This window comes from Lytechinus pictus, chromosome 2, assembly GCF_037042905.1.
Source record: "Lytechinus pictus isolate F3 Inbred chromosome 2, Lp3.0, whole genome shotgun sequence".
Taxonomy (NCBI): Eukaryota; Metazoa; Echinodermata; class Echinoidea; order Temnopleuroida; family Toxopneustidae; genus Lytechinus; species Lytechinus pictus.
The window spans coordinates 17,174,549-17,196,433 of record NC_087246.1 but is presented as its reverse complement, the minus strand read 5'-3'; the positions used below and the strand labels follow the sequence as shown (position 1 = coordinate 17,196,433).

General features: G+C 35.8%; 1 protein-coding gene across 2 annotated transcripts; it reads right to left on the bottom strand.

The window, feature by feature from the left end:
* Nucleotides 1–1,762: 1,762 nt before the first annotated feature.
* Nucleotides 1,763–21,676, bottom strand: LOC129254675 (replication protein A 70 kDa DNA-binding subunit-like). Of its 2 annotated transcripts, XR_010296121.1 has the most exons (18): nt 21,437–21,654; nt 19,448–19,495; nt 18,740–18,827; nt 17,847–17,952; nt 16,711–16,826; nt 15,540–15,620; nt 14,357–14,492; nt 13,608–13,779; nt 13,210–13,405; nt 12,686–12,825; nt 11,783–11,931; nt 9,001–9,130; nt 8,772–8,834; nt 8,020–8,133; nt 6,916–7,023; nt 5,787–5,882; nt 4,248–5,019; nt 1,763–4,194 (listed from the first exon to the last, which is right to left on the bottom strand). XR_010296121.1 is itself a non-coding variant. In XM_054893182.2 (17 exons), the coding sequence occupies exons 1-17, from the start codon at nt 21,467–21,469 to the stop codon at nt 4,915–4,917; spliced, it is 1,881 nt and encodes a 626-aa protein (XP_054749157.1). In that variant the 5' UTR covers nt 21,470–21,676; the 3' UTR covers nt 1,763–4,914. The 2 variants fall into 2 exon arrangements, 1 of the variants encoding a protein (XP_054749157.1); XM_054893182.2 differs by having other exon boundaries at nt 1,763–5,019; nt 21,437–21,676.
* Between the last annotated feature and the right edge of the window lie 209 nt (nt 21,677–21,885).

Sequence of the window (21,885 nt, the reverse complement as noted above, 5' to 3'; positions counted from 1 at the left end):
GAGCATGAGCACGAGCTGAAAAATTGATATTCCGACCTGAAAACTGGACATTCTAAGCACTTTTTGCAACCAAAAACAGTATGGGTATATATTTTAAACAATCGATGCGGGCGTGAAATGCCAGCTGAAATTTTTCGATATTGGGCAATTCCATGAAATGATCAACCTTTTTGTACGTCCGACCCCCATTTTTCTCAAGTTTTACTTCACTTCATAAACTGACCAAGTCATGATCCTTTGAGAACATTACAGACTGTCAAAAGAACCAGAAATCAGAGACAGAAAATTCATGAAGGTCCCACATGCATATAGGGGGTCAGACGTTCATATTTTATGGAATAGGGAATAGCCCTATTCCGATCTGAAAAACTGGATAGTGTAAGTATACGTCCTACAAGATCTCAATAAGCAATCATTTTGGCGCGAAATGCGAGCCGAGATTATTCATTGACATAAAAAGGTTTTTTTTTTTAAAGCGCACATACTCGTACTGTCCAGAGACGCTCATGGCGCAAGGTCAGCAACAGTTCTGTTATATAAACAAGTTTCAAATACAAAATATTGCAAATTAACCTAATATCCTCAAATTTCAACATACAATAGTTACAAACAATTGCTGGAATAATGTAATTTTACATCAATCATCAGAATTCAGGGCTATAGTCTGTAGAATCTGATGGGAGGACACCGGCTTACTCAGGCAGTCAATCAATGCAATGAGTAAATAATACACAATATAATTAAGATTATGTTTAATTTAATTATATCTTTTGTTTATTTCTTTCTTTCTTTCATCTTTTTTTCTTTTTTTTCTTCATATTTTTCTTTCTTTCCTCATTTCCTTCCTTCTTTTTTTTCTTCCTTCCTTTAATATAACTACTCAGGCACGAGAGGGCGATTTTGCAATGCAAAGTATGTTAGCTTGAAGCTCTTTGTGTAATGTTTGATATTCTTCAAAATGATTTTCAATTCCTATGCGCGAAATTGTTAATTTTATGATTTAGGAATCATTTAATCATCATCATATCAACACCATAATCATATTCTTATTCTTCATCATCATCATCACCATCACAATGTTAATTATAATTGTCACCATCTTAACCATCATCGTTGTCATCATCATTATCATTCATCACCACTACCACCGCCACCACCGTCGTCATCATCTTCATTATCATTCATCACCACCACCACCACCATCACCATCACCATCATCATCATCATCAACTCCATCATCATCATCATCATTCGTTACCACCACCATCATTTCCATCATCATCATTATCATCACCTTTTCTGATATGCAATCACTAACATTAGAGATCAAGTGGCTTTTTTCAAATAATAAAAACATCACCTAGACTTTGTTTGTAATATTTACATTTCACATGGCATTGAAATGTGACATGATACATTAAAATCCACATTTTTAAACCTTAACCAAAGCTTGAAGACATCAAAGAGGGCTTAGCGTTTAAACACGCAAAACTTATCACAACCACTACTTAGTCTGCAGTCACAGACATTTGGTTTTTGCAATTCGCATAATGTGTATAATGCAGAGTCTGAAGTAGTGAGACTAGATTCACTGTGTACTGTGGCTGGCTCTACCTTATTTGACACAGAGTCTTTGGAGTCTAGTCTTTACTCTAGACCTGTTATTGGTTAAAGTGTCAAATATGAGTCTGTGATTGCAGACTAACCACTTCTCCTGTACAAAATAATGTACTGCAATGAAATGCTAATATCAGACATCAAATGTTTTTCATTGTTTTCTTCAAAACATTTTATTAACATAAGAAAGTAATGCAGATAATGAGTATATCACAAGTTAAATTTCATCACCTCATGTAATGCGCAATGTGTTTTTGACCAGACAAGTCTCATTAAATGAATGATTATTACAACAGAAACAACAAAAAATATCCCCCCTCCCAATAATAATACCATAACTTTTTTTAGTACATCATGTTCAATAAAAATCATTTTGCTGGAATGTATTTATGAAACAGGTTCAAAGATGTAGCAAACAGCCAGTGCATATGCAAGTTACTGTTTATGCTTTAATTCTATGAAACCTTCCAGCTGCGCATTTAAAAAATAAAGCACTGTGCATTTTAGTGTGCAGTACTGCGCATTTTGGGCGCATCATTTTTCCCATAGCGCGTAAAAACTGAGACGCCATCTGAAATATGCTTTCTTTTAAAGAGAAGACTATGGCAAATATTTTGATACGCTTAGGAGGTGAGATGTCGTCATAGAAAGCGGATGTGACCTCCTTCATCCGTGTGATCCGAGAAAATTTGGAAGGATTCAAACACACTTACCATGACAAATTCATCTGCCAAACTGTTTTATAAATCAAATACATATTTTTTTGATTTGCGGTGCTAGTGATGATGCAAGCATTTAGAGTCTGTAGATTATTATACAAGAGCATGATGCCCTTGCTTGTCACATATTCTAAATACACTCAAGTGCACTTCATCGCTACAGCACATTCATAAATGTGCATTATATGAATATGACGTAACTTTAAACATAATTTTTAGACAGAAGTATTTTGCTATAACAGGATGCACTAAAAATTTATGGTATTTGAGAAAGGGGTTATTTTTTGTTGTTTATCTAACACTGGATTTACTTGGGTTTGTGATAAGTGTACAAAAAGGATGGAACTGCCCACATACCAACTGACAATAGATAAAAAACATGTTGCCAATTTGCAAATTTAAGTGATTTTTCTTTTACCATTGAACAAGATACTGATAACATAAAGATGAGACAGATTCGCAAATTGACACATTTTGTCCTGATGTATTTTGTACAATTTAAATGGAAAAAGATAATATCCCATCATATCGCCAAATTGAGGATTTTAGTGATACATTATTTTCTAAGCTCTGCCTCAAAAGACATTTACATTCTGATGAGATAGTATACTCAAATATCACAGAGAGGGATATACACCATATCAGTTTTAACCAATAACAGACAGTGTGTATATATGTTCTTTAATCTTTTCAGACATGTATCATTCACATGATCATTTACATCTGGGACTGATCTTTAACATCGCCTTCCAAAAGACATAACCAGGGCTTAAACCTCAAACCACTCATATAGCTTGGATTACAATGCCCAGCAGAAAAAAAATTATTTTACGAGAAAAAATCTTTATACAGGACATACATGTTAATACATCTCAAAAAACAAACACTACTTCAGGAGTATGGAAGAGATAAAAGTTAAAGATACAACAGCGTCCCCATTACGTAAAGTTTGTAATCACGACTCAATGGTATTGACCAATCAATATCATTGTAACATGACCAATTTGTTCAAAACACTGACTAGGAATCAATCAGAAGTGTTCTTGCATTTTTTTGCACTCCATTCCAACACTCTTGTGTCGTAGGGCCCACAACTAAAGACTGTATTTGCTAGATTTACAATATTTTGTAGAAAATACATAGCTTTGCCTTTTCATATTCTCACCCATAATCCATACCATGCTATATAAATATAACAAAAAAGAAAACATTTGTAATCTACATCTGTACATGAAAATACTTATCCTCATAATATGCACTTTCTTATTTTTTTTGTTCCTTTTTAGTTTTCTCTATGATGGCAGCGAAATATGATAGCTGGAAAGGCACCAAGCTTTCCTATTAATTCTATCTATGTATGATATCACATGAAATATTTATTTTATATTCCATTATAAAGCCCATATAATGGATAATTGATATAGACTGTACACTAGATTCCAATCAACTACTACATGCTGGAATGACTTTGCTGTTGCAGTTTTTCATTGCATTAAAATAGCGTTTGAGTTATACTTTGCATCTTTCAAGTGTTTCAGTGTTTTCAATCTCAAGTTAGTATTCATACAAGTTTCTTGCTCTAGACTTGGTCAATATGCTATCTTTATTTAAACCTTTTCATTATTCAATGTCTATCAATTTCAAACCCTCCAAATGGTTGCATTGTAATCCGATTATTTTTATCTTTTAATTCACAAACATGATGAGAGTATCTTTGAAATTGTTCCCAATATCAAATTATTATGCCTTATTTGTAATGAACATGAATCTTTAAGTGAGCTGAAGTCCTTTCATGGTGTAAATGTGTTAAATATCTGAGATTAATTACAGGAGCTAAGCATGAAGAAATTTTGTTTACCTGGTGTAAGTTCCTATCAGGACAGCTTGATGTAAGGAAACACCCAATGAGACCAGGGATTTGTTTCGCAAAGATTTAAGTCTGACTTAAAGTCTCACTTAAATACCCAGTTGCGTACGTTATAGCAGACATCACCACATTGGTCATATCATGCGCTCAGGATGCGCACTACCACATATCCATCAATGTGCGTGTCGGCATTTAAGTGTGATTTAAGTCGTACTTAAATCTTTGTGAAACACCCCCCTGATTTCAATTGTTTGCATACCATATAAACTCATAAGCAAAACGTTTACTGACAGAAATTGTATCACAATTGGCAACCCATAGTTAAAAGCACAGATTTTGGAACAAGACGACAGGTAAGCACGAGTTCAGACTGGCTAAACTCCTCATCAAATATATAATGGACAAATGCTTTGATCAAGCTCTAATAAAATGTTACAGACCTTAATAACTTTGAAATTTATTGTAATCATGTTAGGTTGAAAAACTTTCCAAGTACAAATCATGTGGCAACAATCATCTGGTACACAATATCCCATGGATATTGCAACTGAAAAGAAATATGGTATATTGTTGAGCTATTAAAGTTGAATTCATCAGGAGTATCCATTGGGATATCTCTCTTCCAAAATTTTCAATCAGACTTATATTTATACTGTCATGATCTCTGTACATCATCGGAAGATAGAATACTACAGCGCCCCCCTTTGTCCACTAAGCAGAGGCCATAAGTCTGATGTCGTTGATCAGTTTCTTGGTGTAATCTCTGACATTGATGGGTTGAGCGTTCACACATGTGCATTTCAGACGAGCCTCCTCCTGTCAAAAATAAATATAAAAATAAAATAACAAAATAATATGATTGACACTTAAGCAACCAACTGTATACAATGATAACTTCGTATTTTAAACTCTATAAATATACAAGATACATGAATAGAAAAAAAAAATTTCTTAGCTGTATTTATTTATCAGTCATTAAATCAGGTCGGGGGGGGGGGGGGCGTTTCATCAACATTTTTGTCCGACAAGTTGTCAGATCTGACAACTTTTCTGGATTTTGATTGGCTGAGAAGCACTGTTACTATGGTAACTGTCGGATAAAATGGGACTTGTCGGATACAATGTCTGACAAGTCCTTTCATGAAACGCTTTCCAGGTATGAAATTAGCAATGAAACATTAAATTGGGCAATAGATTGGGTATATAAGAATCATGAGTGTCAAAACCGGCAGACCCGAGTGCAATAGAAAGAATTGCAAATATACAAAAGTTGTTTAAAATCCTGGTCTACCCACAGACAATCCTATTGTATTTTGCATGCTGGATAATCCCTGTATGCACCAAGCTTGAGAAGCTTGCACAGAAAGGTGTGATAGCGTCTTTATGTCAATGGCATGTAATTGTGTATACCAACTAAGGCACAGTGCATACATCAAATCTAATACTAATTCAACACTTAATTATCTTCATGTACTTTTATTGTATTTTATATCATGCAGGGGCCCCCGAGTATAACAGTATTGTAATTAGATGGGGCTACTCTTTGGAATACATAGAAGGAAAAAAGGAACATTTTTGCTCACATTGTATGTTTCCATCTTGATCCTCATTTTAAACATGTAATCATTGAAGCAAGCATCCTGGAAGACCTGATTAAATTCCCTTTCAGTTGCTTCACCCTGCAAAATATGAACAACAGAGATAAGGAACATATATATTGTCATTATTGTAATAAGTATTATTGTATTAACAGCTAAAGACAAGAGAGGAGGGGCAGGGAAGAAAGGAGCAAAAATTGGGAAAGGGAATAAAGCAAATAAGGAAAATGGAGAAGAAAAGAACAAGGAGGGGTGGGGTGTAAGAGAAGTAGGCCAAAAAGGAGATATGGCTGGTGACCCTCTTCGTCTCACATATTCATTACCTTGTACATTAGCCGGTGATAGAACTTTTACTGTGTCAGCTTCAAAATACTGGAATGATTTGCCTATAATAAGACAGTCTCCATCAATATAAATTTTTAAAAGGCATTAAAAACCCATCTCTTTCGTAGTTTGTAGTTTCATAGTTTTAGCAATAGTATTTACATTGCAAGCGCTTTGGGCCTTATGGAAAAAGCACCATATAAGTAAATAAGTAATAATAATAAGTAATAATATGGAGGGGGGGAGGAAGGACAAGAAAAGGGAGAAAAAGAAAGACTAGGAAACTGTAATATCTCTGAGTCTCATATATCTCACACTAAGGAAAGATAGATTATCAATTATCTTTGTTGACTATTTTTTGTGTGTGTCCTTTTTCTGTTACAGTTCTCAAGCAAGCCCCAGCATTGGTCACAAACTTTCCTATGTTTTATATAATGTAGACCCTGGGTGTGTGGCTGTATTGTAGCAAAATTAGTACTTGAAATGAAATAGACATTGACAATTTTATCCTCAATGCACTGGAGAATTGACCTAAAAAATTAGTAGTAGTTTGCCGAATCAAAGGGTATGAAAATTTGGTTAACCGTTAATGCCGCTTATCATGGAAATACCCTTTTGGTTTCATATGAAGTGCATATTTAAGCACTTCCATAGACCGTACAAATGTATCTTCATTCAGCTTCACTTTGAAGGATAAACATGATACATCCAAATCATCACTAGGGTAATAGTCTCTTTCATCCCCTTCAATGCTGGTCAATATTTTCTTACTATCACCCCCATTTCTCACCTGATCTTTAAGGCTTCCTAGTTCCTGGGCTTGTTTATTAAGAAGCTGTTCTGCTGTCTCTTGAAAGCATGTAATCCATTGGTTGTCTGTAGCATCAGCAACATTAGCCTGTACAAATGATCAACCAATCAGAAGTCATGTTAAAGATTATTTTTCTTGTTTTTAAATCTGAAATGATGGAGGAAACTGTCTCAAAGTGACCATCAAATGCTGTTTATCATGCACCTAAGAACTGGTGTTAATATGCACTGTACACCATATGAATGCACCTTTGAAAAGAGACTATATTTCTCAACCTTTTTTTTTTATTAATAATGATGAGTCAAAGGTAAATGTGTAAAATTAGTGATTAATATTCAAGAACAAATTGACATTATGAAATGGCATGGCATTAAAAAAACAAAGGTGTCAATATCTGTGTAAATGTTGGGGTCTCATGGTAAATGTTGAATAAAACAGACTTTGCCTGATATAATTTCTGAAAAGTTCTTGAGTAAAACACTCCCCTGGGTGAAGAGTGGCAAATGTATGTGGATTGCAAAAGGACACAAGAGCCTTGGTGGTTTGTTTCCTAGCCCTCAAAGACACTTTTCTGCAACAACCGTACAAGGGCACAGTACAAACATTGGCCACCACTACTACTACAGGGGAAGGATGGAAATATAGGGCAGCAATACTGTATATGTTCCTGTAAAAAACAGTTTAAAAATGGCTTAATTTCACCTTTTTTGTTGTAACTTTAGATCTGAAAATTCATCATGTCACAGTTTGATCTGTAAAAGCAGTCTTTGGATGTTGTGTTTTGTTAGATTTATTTTTGGAAAAGTTGGTTAAGTGCAAAAATGTTGAATTTTGTGAACAGAATCTTACAGCTCTAAAACCTCTGGTCATGTGACTTCTGAATATTAAGGAGTATGCAAATAGCTGCCAATGTACCTGTGTATAGAAAAAAAGCTTTGCTGTTGAGGACATTGGCACTGAATACGAAATTTGTCAATATTTTTGTGCGTTGTTAAATTAGCGGCCAATCGGCAATTCGCGAAAATAACAGCTTATACAGTACTAATGACACAGTGCAAACCTTGGGCACTAACCCATACTTACAGAGAGGAGAAGTCTGTATTTGAAACCCTCAAAGTCTTTGGCACACTTCTCACACCGATATGATCCATCTCCATTCTCTGATACCTTCTTGTTACACTCGGCTGAAGGACAGGCCTACATCAAAGAAAACATTTAAATCATGACATTGCGTTGACTACTATTACTGCTACTGTGTCCGCTAAATACTACTATTGCCAACACTACTGCTCCTACTGCTACAACAACGACTACTACTGCTACTACTTATTTACTTCAAATTCAATTCTACTTTACCTGTTCATTACTGAATTCTATAATTTCCATCAAGATTAAACAGGGGCCCCCTACATGGTGTTTCACAAACAGTTCAGTTTTACTCAAAAGCCATGATTTGATGAACATTGGCAGAGTTTCTTATTCTCAACCTCTTTGATGACTACAGTGGCATTTCCCCCCTGAGCATAATCTGATCAAAGTCAAGATGTGTTATACAGTGTGTCTCACAAAAAGGGAAACCCGCCTTTATCGCTAGGCTGTAAATTGTTTTGCTATATTGACAAGTATAACGGGGAATCCCGGTTTCCTTTGTTTGTGGGACGCACTGTATAATCATACACAACCAAGAATTTAAGTCAAACAAAGATCTTTGCGACTCTAGGTTGGTTCAGGTAAACACTAAAGAATATTCCAGAACAAGTATTCTCTCTGATATTAGATGACTCTGCAGTGACATCTTCATTCTACATGAGCATGTTGTGCATAGCTTGACTTACCATGTACATACAGTTCTCCTTCCGGACAAAGAGTATCGTTCCTTTTACTGTGAAATAATCCGGCTGAGGAGACAAAGAAAAAAAAAATATTACGAGAATAATTATAATTCAATATGAATACAGAGTTACACATGATTTTTTCTCTAAACAAATTTCTCATCAATGAACTTCCCTTGGAATGGAGTGCCAATTGTGTGGACCGGCATTATTTATTTGTTCTAGGTCTTACCTTTTCACCCTGGCCGAGGTTCTGAGCATGAACATCATGGAAGTTCAACCAGTTGGTGTTTGATCCTCCGCCTCCTCCCATCTTACTTGAGATGGACTGGGAATCCTGGGAATGACCCTCGCTGTCAAACCTACATAAAGGTCAAATGTTAAGGGTCAAACAGAATTGACGAAACTTGTTTTCAAGACCACTCACCAAGAGTTAAATCTGATTGAAAAATCTCACTTAATTTTCCATTTGTGTGTGTTATAGATCACATCATGGTATTGATCAGATGCTCAGGGAAAGTGCAGACCTGCCAACCTCTGGGAATGAAAAACTGTATTCTGTGATTAAAAAAAATGTATTTTTCCCAAAAAAAGTGTATTTCATAATAAAATGCTTGGCGCACTCGCTCATCGCGGCGCTCAAGCTGCATGCAAGCTAAAATGCGCACTGCTCTTGCAGATGAAAAAAAAAACCATTAAAACATGTGTATATCGTCACCCTGGTTTAAACAAAATGATTGAAAAAAAAAAAGTTACCTGAAATAACATTGATCTATTAACCATATTTGTGTACGTTTTATGAAATAGAGACATATAGAGATTATTTTTCTCAATAAATTATGATTTAGTAAAAAAAAAAACGTATTTTTCAAAGAAAAAACGTACTGCCGTATTTTGGTTGCAAAAATGTACTAAATACGGCTAAAACGTACTGGTTGGCAGGTCTGAAAGTGTGTAACCATCAACAAGATTATGCGCTAAGCAGTGCTAAAAATCACACAAGTGTTAGCTCTTAACCCTAACTAGGCCGGGCTTTTTTGGCTGTTCTGTGGCCGGGGGGGGGGGGGTTGATTCAACCCCCCCCCCCTGAGATCTCAGCCGCCAATCGCGCGAGCGCCGCAAAAATTTGCATGCTGGTAGTGTGCGATGTAATCTACAAGGCTGTATGGTAAAATTTTCCAAAATAATGAGATTTCATTTTATATGAATTCATTATGCTAATTTATGCATAAATCATACATTTTGCTCTAATTCACTAAATAAAGCTCCTAGAATGCTAATTTTTGGGTAAAAATATTCTTTGTAGCATTCTTAACAATGGCAATTGAAAAAAACTTCGGTTTGGAAATCAATTTCCTATGTATTTTATTGTTTTATGAATTTCTTATGTATTTCTTTGTTTTTCAACCTTTTGTTTTTCTTTGTTTTTTTCACCAGATTTATTGCACAACCTTTTTGAAGCATAATTATGCTAAAATCAATTGCTTTCAGCTGTATAAAGTAACAATAATCATATCTTTATGAATAAGATGAGAAAACTCAATTTGCATTGACTTTGTACACTAAATCACGTTTTGGAACAATTTTTGGTCTGACATGCACTTACAAAATGTTGCATAATTTCGGAACCACTTCCCGGGGGTCGTAAATTTGGTCTCAAAAGATGCGCGAGACTCAAAAGTATAAACTCTGCGAGTGGCGCGGTCAAAAAAATTCGCGCGGCGGAATGATCGCAGAAAATGTTGAGGGGGGGGTTGATTCAACCCCCCCCCCCCCCATTTTAGGGTTAAGCACAACTTTTAGGCAGACTTAAGTGTTTGCAAAGCTACACAAGGAGATAAGATGAGTGGTTTAAAACAGGCAGCTCCATGACATTTGCTCCAATCCCCATATTAAGCCAAACCCTAATTTCAACCTAACCCTGACCCTAATCATCACATCATTCTGAACCAAAAACTCCTAACCCTATATTTTCAGAAAATCAGCAGAAGAGGAATTGTAGCAGGAGCAAACATTGCGTTACCCTACAGTGGTCTCTACGGAAGGCTTTCGTTTCTTTAGGATGTAATGACAAACTGCTTTTAAAGGAGAATGAAACCTTTGAAACAAGATAGCTTGTGTGAAACAGAAAAATAAACAGATCAACGAAAGTTTGAGAAAAATCGGGCAATTAATGAGAAAGTTATGAGCATTTGAATATTGCTATCACTAATGCTATGGAGATCCTAACATTGGCAATGTGACAAAGATGTTTGATGTCACTTGTGAACAACTCTCCCCATTAATTTAGTATATATTTCACTTAAAGTGCCTCTTTTATCACATCTATCAGTAGATCATGTGTTCCTTCCACAGGAGGGCATGTAATACAGATTTTAAATACATCATGGATAAAGAGTTTGTATCACTATGAGAAAAGCAAAAAGAGACATCTTGGGGGTATTTTATAGTCCATCAAAGGGAAAGTTGTTCACATGTGACATCACACATCCTTGTCGCATTGCCAATGGGAGGATCTCCATAGCATTAGTGATTGCAATATTCAAATGCTCACAACTTTCTCATTATTTGTCAGATTTTTCTCAAATTTTCTTTGTTCTTATTCTTTGATTTTTCTGTTTTGACTCAAGCCTACTTGTTCCAAATGTTTCATTCCCCTTTAAGGTAAATCATTAACATGGCCTTTCTAATGAAGATGTGACCTATCAATATTTAAATTTTTCTAAGACAAGGGGTGTTCAAGAAGGGAGGGGTGAGAAAGTAAATGAACTTGCTCCTCCAATGAGATATAAAAGATGCTTTCTGTGTTCAATAAACACAAACTACCTTTTCTATTTCATTTATGTTTGCATTTCTATGCTATCTAAGAAGGTACGCTATGAGGGCTTATATACATCAACCTTCATTCCTTCTTTCTTTCTTCTTTTCCTTTTAAAAATATATGCATACATAAATTTAAATAAATATTTTTGCTAAAATGAACAGCACAGAATAGAGAATAATAACTAACGTACCATCCTTTGAGGTGATGTGCTTTGGGGATGTCTGGGTTGACCTGGAAGATACTTGATTGTAGGACAGACAACGATCTTCCTCCAAACCCAGACAGACGAGCTCCCTTTACTGCAATGACAGGGTTTCCGGAGCCATCAAACTCCTCAGCCTAAATCAAGATTCGGGAGGAAAAAATCTTTGGTATGTCAAAGGGAATTTATGCAGTCCTCACAGGGGATATGATGAATACGGTCTATTGCCGGGACACAGCTATTATAAGTTCAAGCAATATTTGCTTTTGTTCTTCAAATGGGCAACATCTTTAAATTTTTAATTGAATTTCAAACCTTTAAAAAACCTAAATACTGATATAGCAAGAGTCAAAATGAAGGATGAGCAAAATTCTAATGAAAAGTTGCTAACATGTGTTTTTCAAACTTATTTTGTGGTATCCATGACATTGCCAATTTAGAGGGTGTAATGGTAGTGATCTGCTTAAGTCTAACATCTTTTAGTCAGGAACAGCACCAAATACCCCCCCCCCCCTCCCCCTGGGATCCACGCCTGATTGTAGCATGCATTGAATACCAATGTGAAGGAATGTAGTATACAGTCTCTGGGTCATTATCTACATGTCTTTGCTGAAATCATGAAATGCTATTTTTAAAACATCCCAAGCCATAATGTCTGCACAGGGTTCAGGTTTCAAAACTCTGTTTTAGGCCACCTGCAATTTTCCAAATTTAGTGATCAAGATGAAATACAGGTGAATCTGCCCAAGAAAAATCTCTTCAGCCCACAAAAAACTACTGGACTCTGTAAATTTCCACTTAGAAGACGTAAAAAACACAAGCATAGCATATCTAGTTGGGGAAAAAACACTGGCTTTATGGAAGGTGAACTTATGCAGACACTGTACCTACCTCTTTGCCCCAAAGAGTAAGAGAAACTTCTTTCTGAGAATCATCAACCAGCTGAATTGACCTCTTATTGACCTCTCGATTAGATGACTTGATGGTCACTGAAGCCAGGTCACTAGTACTCTTACACACACCAATCACGTCTGAGCATTGGAATATTCAATAAAAAGAGAAATGATCAGGATTGTGATTATAAAACCACAGCTTGCTATTTTTAGATTAAACACAATAAACACCGGTGTCTAATATTCGCGCACCCATTTATTTTACACATGATTCAGGTGTTCTGACAAGAAAGACTGCCTTTTGAGACCTTTATACGAAACACATGTATTTGAATATTTATCCTTGAACCATTTTGTCTATGTATTTTTTCTATGTATTGCAGATGTAAAGCTTATTCATTGCATGCCTTCTTTAACTAATATCACGCAAAAACACAAGGGGTACTACGCACCCTTTGGGCAACACAGACTCTCAAAGAGCCAAGCTTGTGAGAAAAGTGTATATACGAGCTAAAAGCGCACCTATCATTGAATCTTCAGCCGTGTCCTCAAGATGGGCAATACTCTTGAAGTCAAACTGAACAGCTGGAATGGACACGTCTTCCTCGACGCAAGGCTCTACCATCGTATCATTGTTGAATGTAAGCTCATAGTCATTGTTGATGGATGTGTACTGTCGATTAGCCGGCTTCAGAGTGCCTCGAGATACAAAGTAAATCTGTGGGGGGTGAGGTGGGTTGGTGTAAAATAAAGAGATATGCTTAACATTTACCATGTTCATCACCAACACCATCATTACCAATGCAATCAACACCATCATCGTCATCACCATTATCATCTTCACCACTACTTCCATCATCACCACCCACCAACACCATCTCCATCACCACTATCATCGCTTCAAATATAATCATCATTACCTTTCCAATCTCTATCATGTCGTAATATTTATCCACCGTATCTTTGAAGGCAGTGCAGCGGATTTCGCCTGACTGATCTGAGAGATCCATGGAGAAGAGCTTCCCCTCACCACGGGCGTTGCTCCAAGTGCGGATTTTGGACTTGTTGGTCACACGTACCTTGATAGTCCATCTGGGTAATGATAACAAGGGAAATAGATAGGGAGGGAGAAGACAGAGAGAGAGAGAGAAATAAAAAAGGAAAAAAATTAGAGAAAGGCTTAAAGAGAAATTCCAGTAGTTGCAGTAAACACTGATTTCATGAGAAAGTCTGTAAAACCAGGCTTAATTGTCAGTATATCATCGAGGATCTAGATCTGGTACAGTTACATAAACTGAACTTTGTGAAATCTTGAAATCTACGCTGAAAAATGTTCAGACTGAACTTCCCCAAAACAGATAAGCGCACATGGGACTGTGTATAATTATTGCTTTGAGCGTCGGGCCCGACGCTCTACCGGAATCCTGTGCTTATTTGCTGATTTCTCAGCAATTACACAATTTCTTCCAGAATGCTTTGGCACATGCGTTTTATTTATGCAAACAGACACTTTGGTGGTCATTTCATTGGATTCTGTACGAACTCATTTTGGTATCGTTACCAAAACTAGCATTTACCTTTAAAACCATGACTCCTAACTTGTTGAAAAATCGAGACTGAATATGGTGAAAATATCTGTCAGACAATTTCAACTTTTGACAATCCTTACCTGTTTTGGTATGGGGTAAGACTAGAGATTGGATGGACCTTCTTTGGTGAAGTGTTACTCCCCGTAGCCTGGTTTGACTGACCATAGAATGAACCTTGTTGTTTGTTACCATTAGGTCTTGAGTTAGATGGAGCGGCTGGGAATGTAAAACAGAAAACCAAATCCCATCAAATTATTGTCATTACCAGACCTGCCAACCTTCTACAACAAAAAAAGGGTATTCTTAGAAGGAAAAAAAGTATTTTTTGAAAAAAAAAGAGTATTTTTTTTTAATTTGTCTCATCGTAACAATTGCCAGCATGTTGTAGTGAGATCGGTGAAAAAAATGTGAAATGACTTTACTTGAAAACTTGATAGTTCATCCTTTCAAACATGTGCTCGTATTTGTTCTTTTCATGCAACAAGTTACTGGCCCGACAGTGATTTTTTACCGGTCTGGGACTGTCGGACCGGCGCTAGTGTCACGCACTGTGTATAATACATACTCCATGATCGGAAAATTAAAAGTAACAGAACATACAAAAAAGTATTGGTGTATTCATAGTAAAAAAGAGGAACAAATACTCTAAAAAGGGAACGGTTGGCATGTCTGCATTACTATTTGTTTAGGATGGGAAGCGAAAAACGAATTGAATCACTATGACCCACATGTCTCTCCTCCCAATATATAACTGATTGGGCATCTCGGTCCCTTAATGGGAGTAAGATGAATGGATCGTTTCAATTAGAATGTTGGGCATTATCCTACAGTAATACATAGTGAGAAAGCCAAGACATGTTAGAGCGTATTTTGAACTCGCGTTTCATTCAAACTTAGGTCGAAAATTGTGGCTCAGTCATGACACAAATCATTAATAGGAGTGGTTCAATTTTTGCAAAACAAACTGGTACTTGACTCATTAATAAATTCACTGGGGAAAAATAACTGAAATATGTTCTTCACCATTTAAGTATGGAAAGACCATCATACACATAGAAAACATAGTGCGCAACCAATGTGAAAAATCAACTGTACAGCCATATGCTAAGCTTTGTGTTATTGGGCTCAGGTAAAATGGTCTTCAAAGAGCTCAAATTATTCTTCGGCAATTTCTATTTTTTTTCCACTGATGTTCAATTGTCCTTTGAGCCTGTCACATCTAATTTACCTGAGGTATCCCCAACCTATCACCAGCCAACTTACCTCCTGTTCCATAGCTGGTAGGTCTGGCTGCTTGGGGTGCTTCATGACTCACTGTACTATCAGGTCTGGACTGCTGCTGAACTGCTCAATAAAAAACACACGAGGACGCTCATTTTGTAATCAATGGAAGCTACTGTTACAAGCTACTGAAAGAATGTTAATGATTAAAATTGTCGTTTTGCAATTGCTATAATGGTAGTATATAGCATAAAGTTTGTTTTACATAATTGCCGATTCAAGGGTGCATTGTCTTATTGATTTATTATTTGGCTCCTGCTGTTGTCTGTGCATTCAAGGAATTAATTCTCACCTCACCTGGGTTGAGAGCAGCAAAATTTCTTGCTGAATGAAAAGATGCCATGTCTGGGATTCAAATGTATGACCTTCTGTTTGAAAGATGAGTTGGTTAGACCACATCACCACAACAACTAATTGTGCTTAACTTCATAAACAAGTTTAATTTCTTTTCCAAAAGATAAAATAAGACTAGAAAAATTTTGGGTTGAGTTCAAATATGGGCATTTTATATCAAAATATGATTATGTGGCAATTATGGCACTTGAATGACAGAACAAATTCTCATAGAATTCTTGCATTTTGTTATTCATAAAAAGGTTTAGGTTTATGAAACAGTTTCAACATTTCTATACCCAAATCTTCTTCTCATGTTGTTAATAATGGGACATAAATAGAAGGACTGTACGTAGAAACACAAGAAGCAATTTTTCCAAAACCTCTAAAAAATAATCTACAGATCGAAGAATGGATATCAATGGAAATTACAAATATAATACAAGGAATACGGATGTGGGTTGGAGATAGAGAATGGAGAAAAGCAATCACATATGTATAGAGCAATCATAACATTACTGACAAGTAAAATAGCGAAATGACCAAAAATTGAACTAGCCAGGTTCTGTTCTATATCTCATGGTTCAAAAAGAAGACATTTTTTTTTTTTACTAACCTAGTCCAGATTATACTCTCTATTGTAAAATGAGAAAGAACATTTTTATTCTCTTGAAAACTATGGTGAACCAACATTTCTTATATATCTGGCCCATGTCCTTCCATCTAGTTTAGAACCATATAAACAATATAGACCAAGAATTGTCACAAACCTGCCCAGAATCATATAAACTTTATAAGTAGACCAAGACTTGTCACAAACCTGGTCCAGGTCCTGCTCCCTGTCCTGGAGCTCTCATCGGTGAAGGGGTTCCAATCGTCATACCAATTTCGCTTCCTTTCTTCACAATGTCCAGATCCAAGACCACAATGACTCGCCTAATATAAAGAGATTATAATTTACTTCTTTAGTGCAGATCAAGGCAATATCGCTTTTGCAAACAGAAAAAATAAAAAAAGTTTTGATATTTTTATGTGAAGACCACTTTTCCATTGGGCACAATTCTATATTAGATTGATTAATAAAAAATTAACGACACTATCAACACATGCGTGTCATATAAGTGTCGGACAGTTAATCTGGAAAGGTTACTATAATACAGTACAAATTACCCTAATGCAACTTTACAAAGGAACAGGATTATAAATTAGTAATTACCAGTAATAAATTAATACGTTAACTACTTCCCCGGGATAACTTCCCTACTCTTTACGAAAAGAGGAGTAGGTTTTTTAACGTGCAAATGGTGTGACTCTCCTTTACACGGGACCGACGGCTTAGAGTCTCCTCCGAAAGACTAGACAATTGGAATAAAATACCTCGCCCAAGGGTATACCTGTTGTGATTGGGATTCGAAATTCTATATTAGAGCACGAATTAGAAAAAAAGGGGACACAACAAAGCTACAAGACCAAAAAGAGGCCTATTAACACAGCATCCATAGCCATGTCCTTTGATTAATTCAAACCCTGTGACAATTAGTTGAAGGTGAAGTTTAATTTTGGAAAGTGAAAAAACAAATCATATATTATTCAAAAGATATATTTCAGTGAAATGGTTTCTGTTTTCAAACAATGTCACATTCACCAGATTCTCTCTATCCCCTGTCAACATATTTGTTTTACATAGAGGCACAATTGCTTTTCCTTCTCAAGTTGGCAAAAATCTAAAATTGTCAACTTATTTTCATTTTTTGAAATAAATATAGACATACCATGAGTAAATTCAAGAGCGGCATCGCATACTACCAAGGAAAAGGTATTTTTATGTTATGCACATTTTTTTTTCTTCTTTCTTTTCATATTCCAGGTGTAATTGGTCCCAAAGGGAACTCAGTACCTCTATGGATTCAAGATTTAAGTTAGGGGATCTCTTCTCATTCTTTCCTCTACACATACCTGTCATTAGCAATTTGATTGCAGGAGTAATTATTGAGTTTCATGGCAGCTTGGACATCAAGCTTTCCTGTTGAAACCATCTCATTGAGCTGTGTAGCCAACATGGCTGTCAAAATAAGGAAAAAAATATAGAAACTTGTACTCTCTTGGTCTAATTTTAATATATTACATCTAACAATTAGGGTTTCATTATTTTCTCAATGACAAAGTGAAAGCTCAGGGAAATAGGAAATGAACTCCTAGAGAAAGGGGTGGGGCTAGAAATATTCTCTATGTAAGAGCAGATTCCAAATTTTTTTTGTCAACATTTTTGGGGAAAAATGTTCCCTGCTAAATTCTGGATCCAAACATGGTGACTCCTCCAGACCAAGAATTTATCTTTATTTATAAAGAGTTCATCTCATTCATCTCAGTTTAATCCCTGGAAGGCAAGTGATGACATAATCCATTATATACTCCAAATGTCAGTAATTAGCATCCACACATTTTCACAAGTTTTGACCCATTATGTTTCGATATTATTTCATCATCTTGGTCAAAGGATTAATAATTTCAAAGTAAATTAGTTTTGTTATTCCTACACATTGCCCTCAAGTCTGTCCAATATTGTCTAAATGAGGTTTCCAAACCACCATATACTAGTATCAATATCACTCTACCATGCAGTCCAATAGCTACAACATGTACTATCGGTGGCTTATCTACAAAGTAGCAAGAGGGAAAATGCCTTCTTAAGGCACCACTTTCAGGGGGCACAAATAGGACTAAAGAGTAGCAAAAACAAAAGGAAAACAAAGGAATACCCAAAACATCAAAAGTTGGTGCAAAATTTGCCACAGATGCTGTTTTTTCTTGATATGCAACTGGTTTCTTTAAACTTGAACCATCTTTACCTGTGCATGTATGCTCTCCATCTGAGAGCATAAGACGATAACGATCCACAGCTTTACCACTGGATGCTGCATTCATCTTCTTACAAGCCTGCATGAAATCAAATACCAAATAATCTATCTGGAAATTTGTGGTTTGTGTTGCCATGACAAATTTACTTTCACACATAAGGGCTTATTCTTAATTGGAATATTAACTATTAATGCATTCCCGTGTGGGTTACAAAATAACTGAGCAAAATTTAATATCAATCATTTGTTTAAAAAAAACACCTTTACATGAGTAAAAAAAAAGTTTTACTCATGTGTCCTTAGGCTTATATATCTTTTAAAATAGCATCATACCATCATCTCGTCACTAATAATTATTCTATTCATTTGAATTCACCGCACCTCAACAATAAAAAGTTTCTGGTGAGGATATGTGCATAAACATCTGAAACACTCTAGTGAAGATGAATATAAATTAACCCACCTATCCTGTTTATATGCAGAAGATCAAAATAAGATATTTACCTCAATATTAGAGAATACGAATCAGGCGAAAGTGCATGACAATCTTTCTAAGATACAATATAATTTACAGATTTAGCAGTTGGTCTGTGTGCAATTGCCGAATTGCATGTGAACTTTATGTTTACTCCAATTGTATGTTGCAGGATTTTCATTATTTTCTCATGAACCTGTTGTAATATCACCATCTATACTTACCAGAAGCTGTAATACAGGGCAACTGACAACTTTTTCTTGGAAAATGGCCTAAAAAGAAATAGAAAAAGTAAAGAAAGATGAAAAACAATTATGGTATGGGGTCTTAGAGCTATGTAGGTCCTAAAAGCTCTGCACCACTAATTTTCAATGGCAAAATGCGCACTCTATAGATCTGTAACTGGAGTGATGAATTATTCCTATCCATATTTCCTGCCGAGGCTGCAATAAATCCCAAAATGCAAAAAAAAGCAACTGAAGTTATGTACACTTTAATTATTTTCATATGGTACAATAATATGAACATATTTTGGAAGTTGAGGCACAGGAAATCCACTAATTTTTGCATGGTAAATCAAGTGCGTAGATTTAGGACCCCTTCAAAATTGCGCGGGGATATCGAAAGAGGTGTTCGGAAAATACTTATAGGAAATTCATTAGTAACTTTTTTCATACACTGTACCATTTCTCTTGGATGATTTTTAGAATATTTACCACACATAATATACTTTAAAAATTTGTTCAAATATCTTCAAATTGTGAGTTTCTATTGTTTGCAAACAAAGTTGGTAGCTTTAAGTCCCCCATACACTAAACACATTCAGATCAAGATTCAATTTTAGTATGATTAGGAGACATGTACATAGCCCATTTTAAAACCCCTCAAAGAAGTTCCGCACCTCAAGATTGAGACATACCTTCTTTTTTGTTTATACTGAAACTGAACTATGAAAAGTAAATCACTTTCTTTATTATGATTTGCCATCTGATGTGATTATGTGATCATGGAATGTGGAGTTACACTGAATATAGGACAAAGTTAAATTTTGCAAAATACATAATTTTCTAACTGGGTCATGTGGTAAGAGCATTGGACTCATGATTGCAAGGTTGTGAGTGTGAATCCCTTTGAATAAAAATGCCAAAGAGTAATTTGTGTTGTCTATAAAGAAGGTCAGCCACTAGTGACTATTACTAGTATTATACTAATTATTTATAATCACGTATTAAATTTTAGTATTTGTGAAATAAAAATTTTTATCTATAAATTGTTCTTCAAAACGGCATCGCTAATCGGATGTACGTCATAACGAAGCGGTTCAAGGGTCAGGCTGTATTGTATTTGCTTTATTGACAAACGGATCGAGGGATCTACAGGAGATCGGTCTGGTAAGAAACGTCTCATTTTTACCATTTATAGTGAAATAATTTTTATCCCTTTATACGCATTAGGGCAGGCGCATGAAAATAAAATTCATGTAAATAAAATTCACCCCTACAAACCGATTTCACCTGTGTTTACATGTGTAAACAACAACTACATGTGTCTCTTATACATATCCATATGGCCGGCGGTTAGGTTCAAGGCTCCATGATGAAGAAGTATATGTCAAAATATTAAAAAAACATCATCATGGAGTCCTCAACTTCAGGCTATGCGCAGACATGGGACACCATTTTTTTGTTCAATCTGAAAATGACTGCCGAAGGTTTTTTCCAAGAAAATCGTACAGTCATAGGGGTCTGGATCTATTTCTTTCAAATTTTTATGAGATATTTGGCACATGCACTTACTCATAACAACATATAAGGAACATTATCAAATGAAAGACTTTGCGAAATAAAAGGAAATTCATGTTAAATCTTAACTCAAATCTTTAGCATGGTTAGGCATGTAGTTTCATAGGCGCGCAGACTTGGGGACCACCAATTAATTTAGAATGTTACTTAGTGAAGAAAAGTGTAACAAGTTAGTTATGCATGCCGAACAAAAACAAAACAGAGACTGAAGCTTTTGATTTAACGTTAGGCTCAAACTTGACTCTTGATATTGAAAAATAATCAAAGAGACGAGAGTCAATGTGTTTCAGGAACTTGAGGAAGCATAAGCCATAACAATTAACATGATTTAGCAGCCGAGTCAGTCTCAGTATCAACAACAAACACTGGGTGACTGGCAGTGAACGACACCATGGATGGGCATCGACTTACCGCAATGGCTCCTCTGGTTAGCAAATTATTCATTTTCTTTATGAATTAATGTGAGCAAAAGTGGAGAATTTGTGTTTCTTTGACGAATGCTCAAACTATCTCAGGCTTCTGCACAGGTCAACATACGCATTTATTTGTTCCTATATACCAAGTATACGTGCACGGCCGTACGGGCTAAGCGCTCGCTCGAACTCAACTTCGAATCTCTCCCGCCAAGTGGCGCGAACGTGCACAGCTGATAGAAGCTAGTGTAGATTGTATGAGGCCACGCAGTACAACAGACCATTCGATCTCAACATCCACAAGCAATTCTCACAGTCAATAAGGAAAGAAAGGATCAATTACAGATTAGAATTTATCGGCCCATCTCATTGTTAAATGTAGGCTATACAATTTTGGCGAAGGTACTATCAACAAATTCCAAGGTGTTTTTACTTAAAATAAATTGA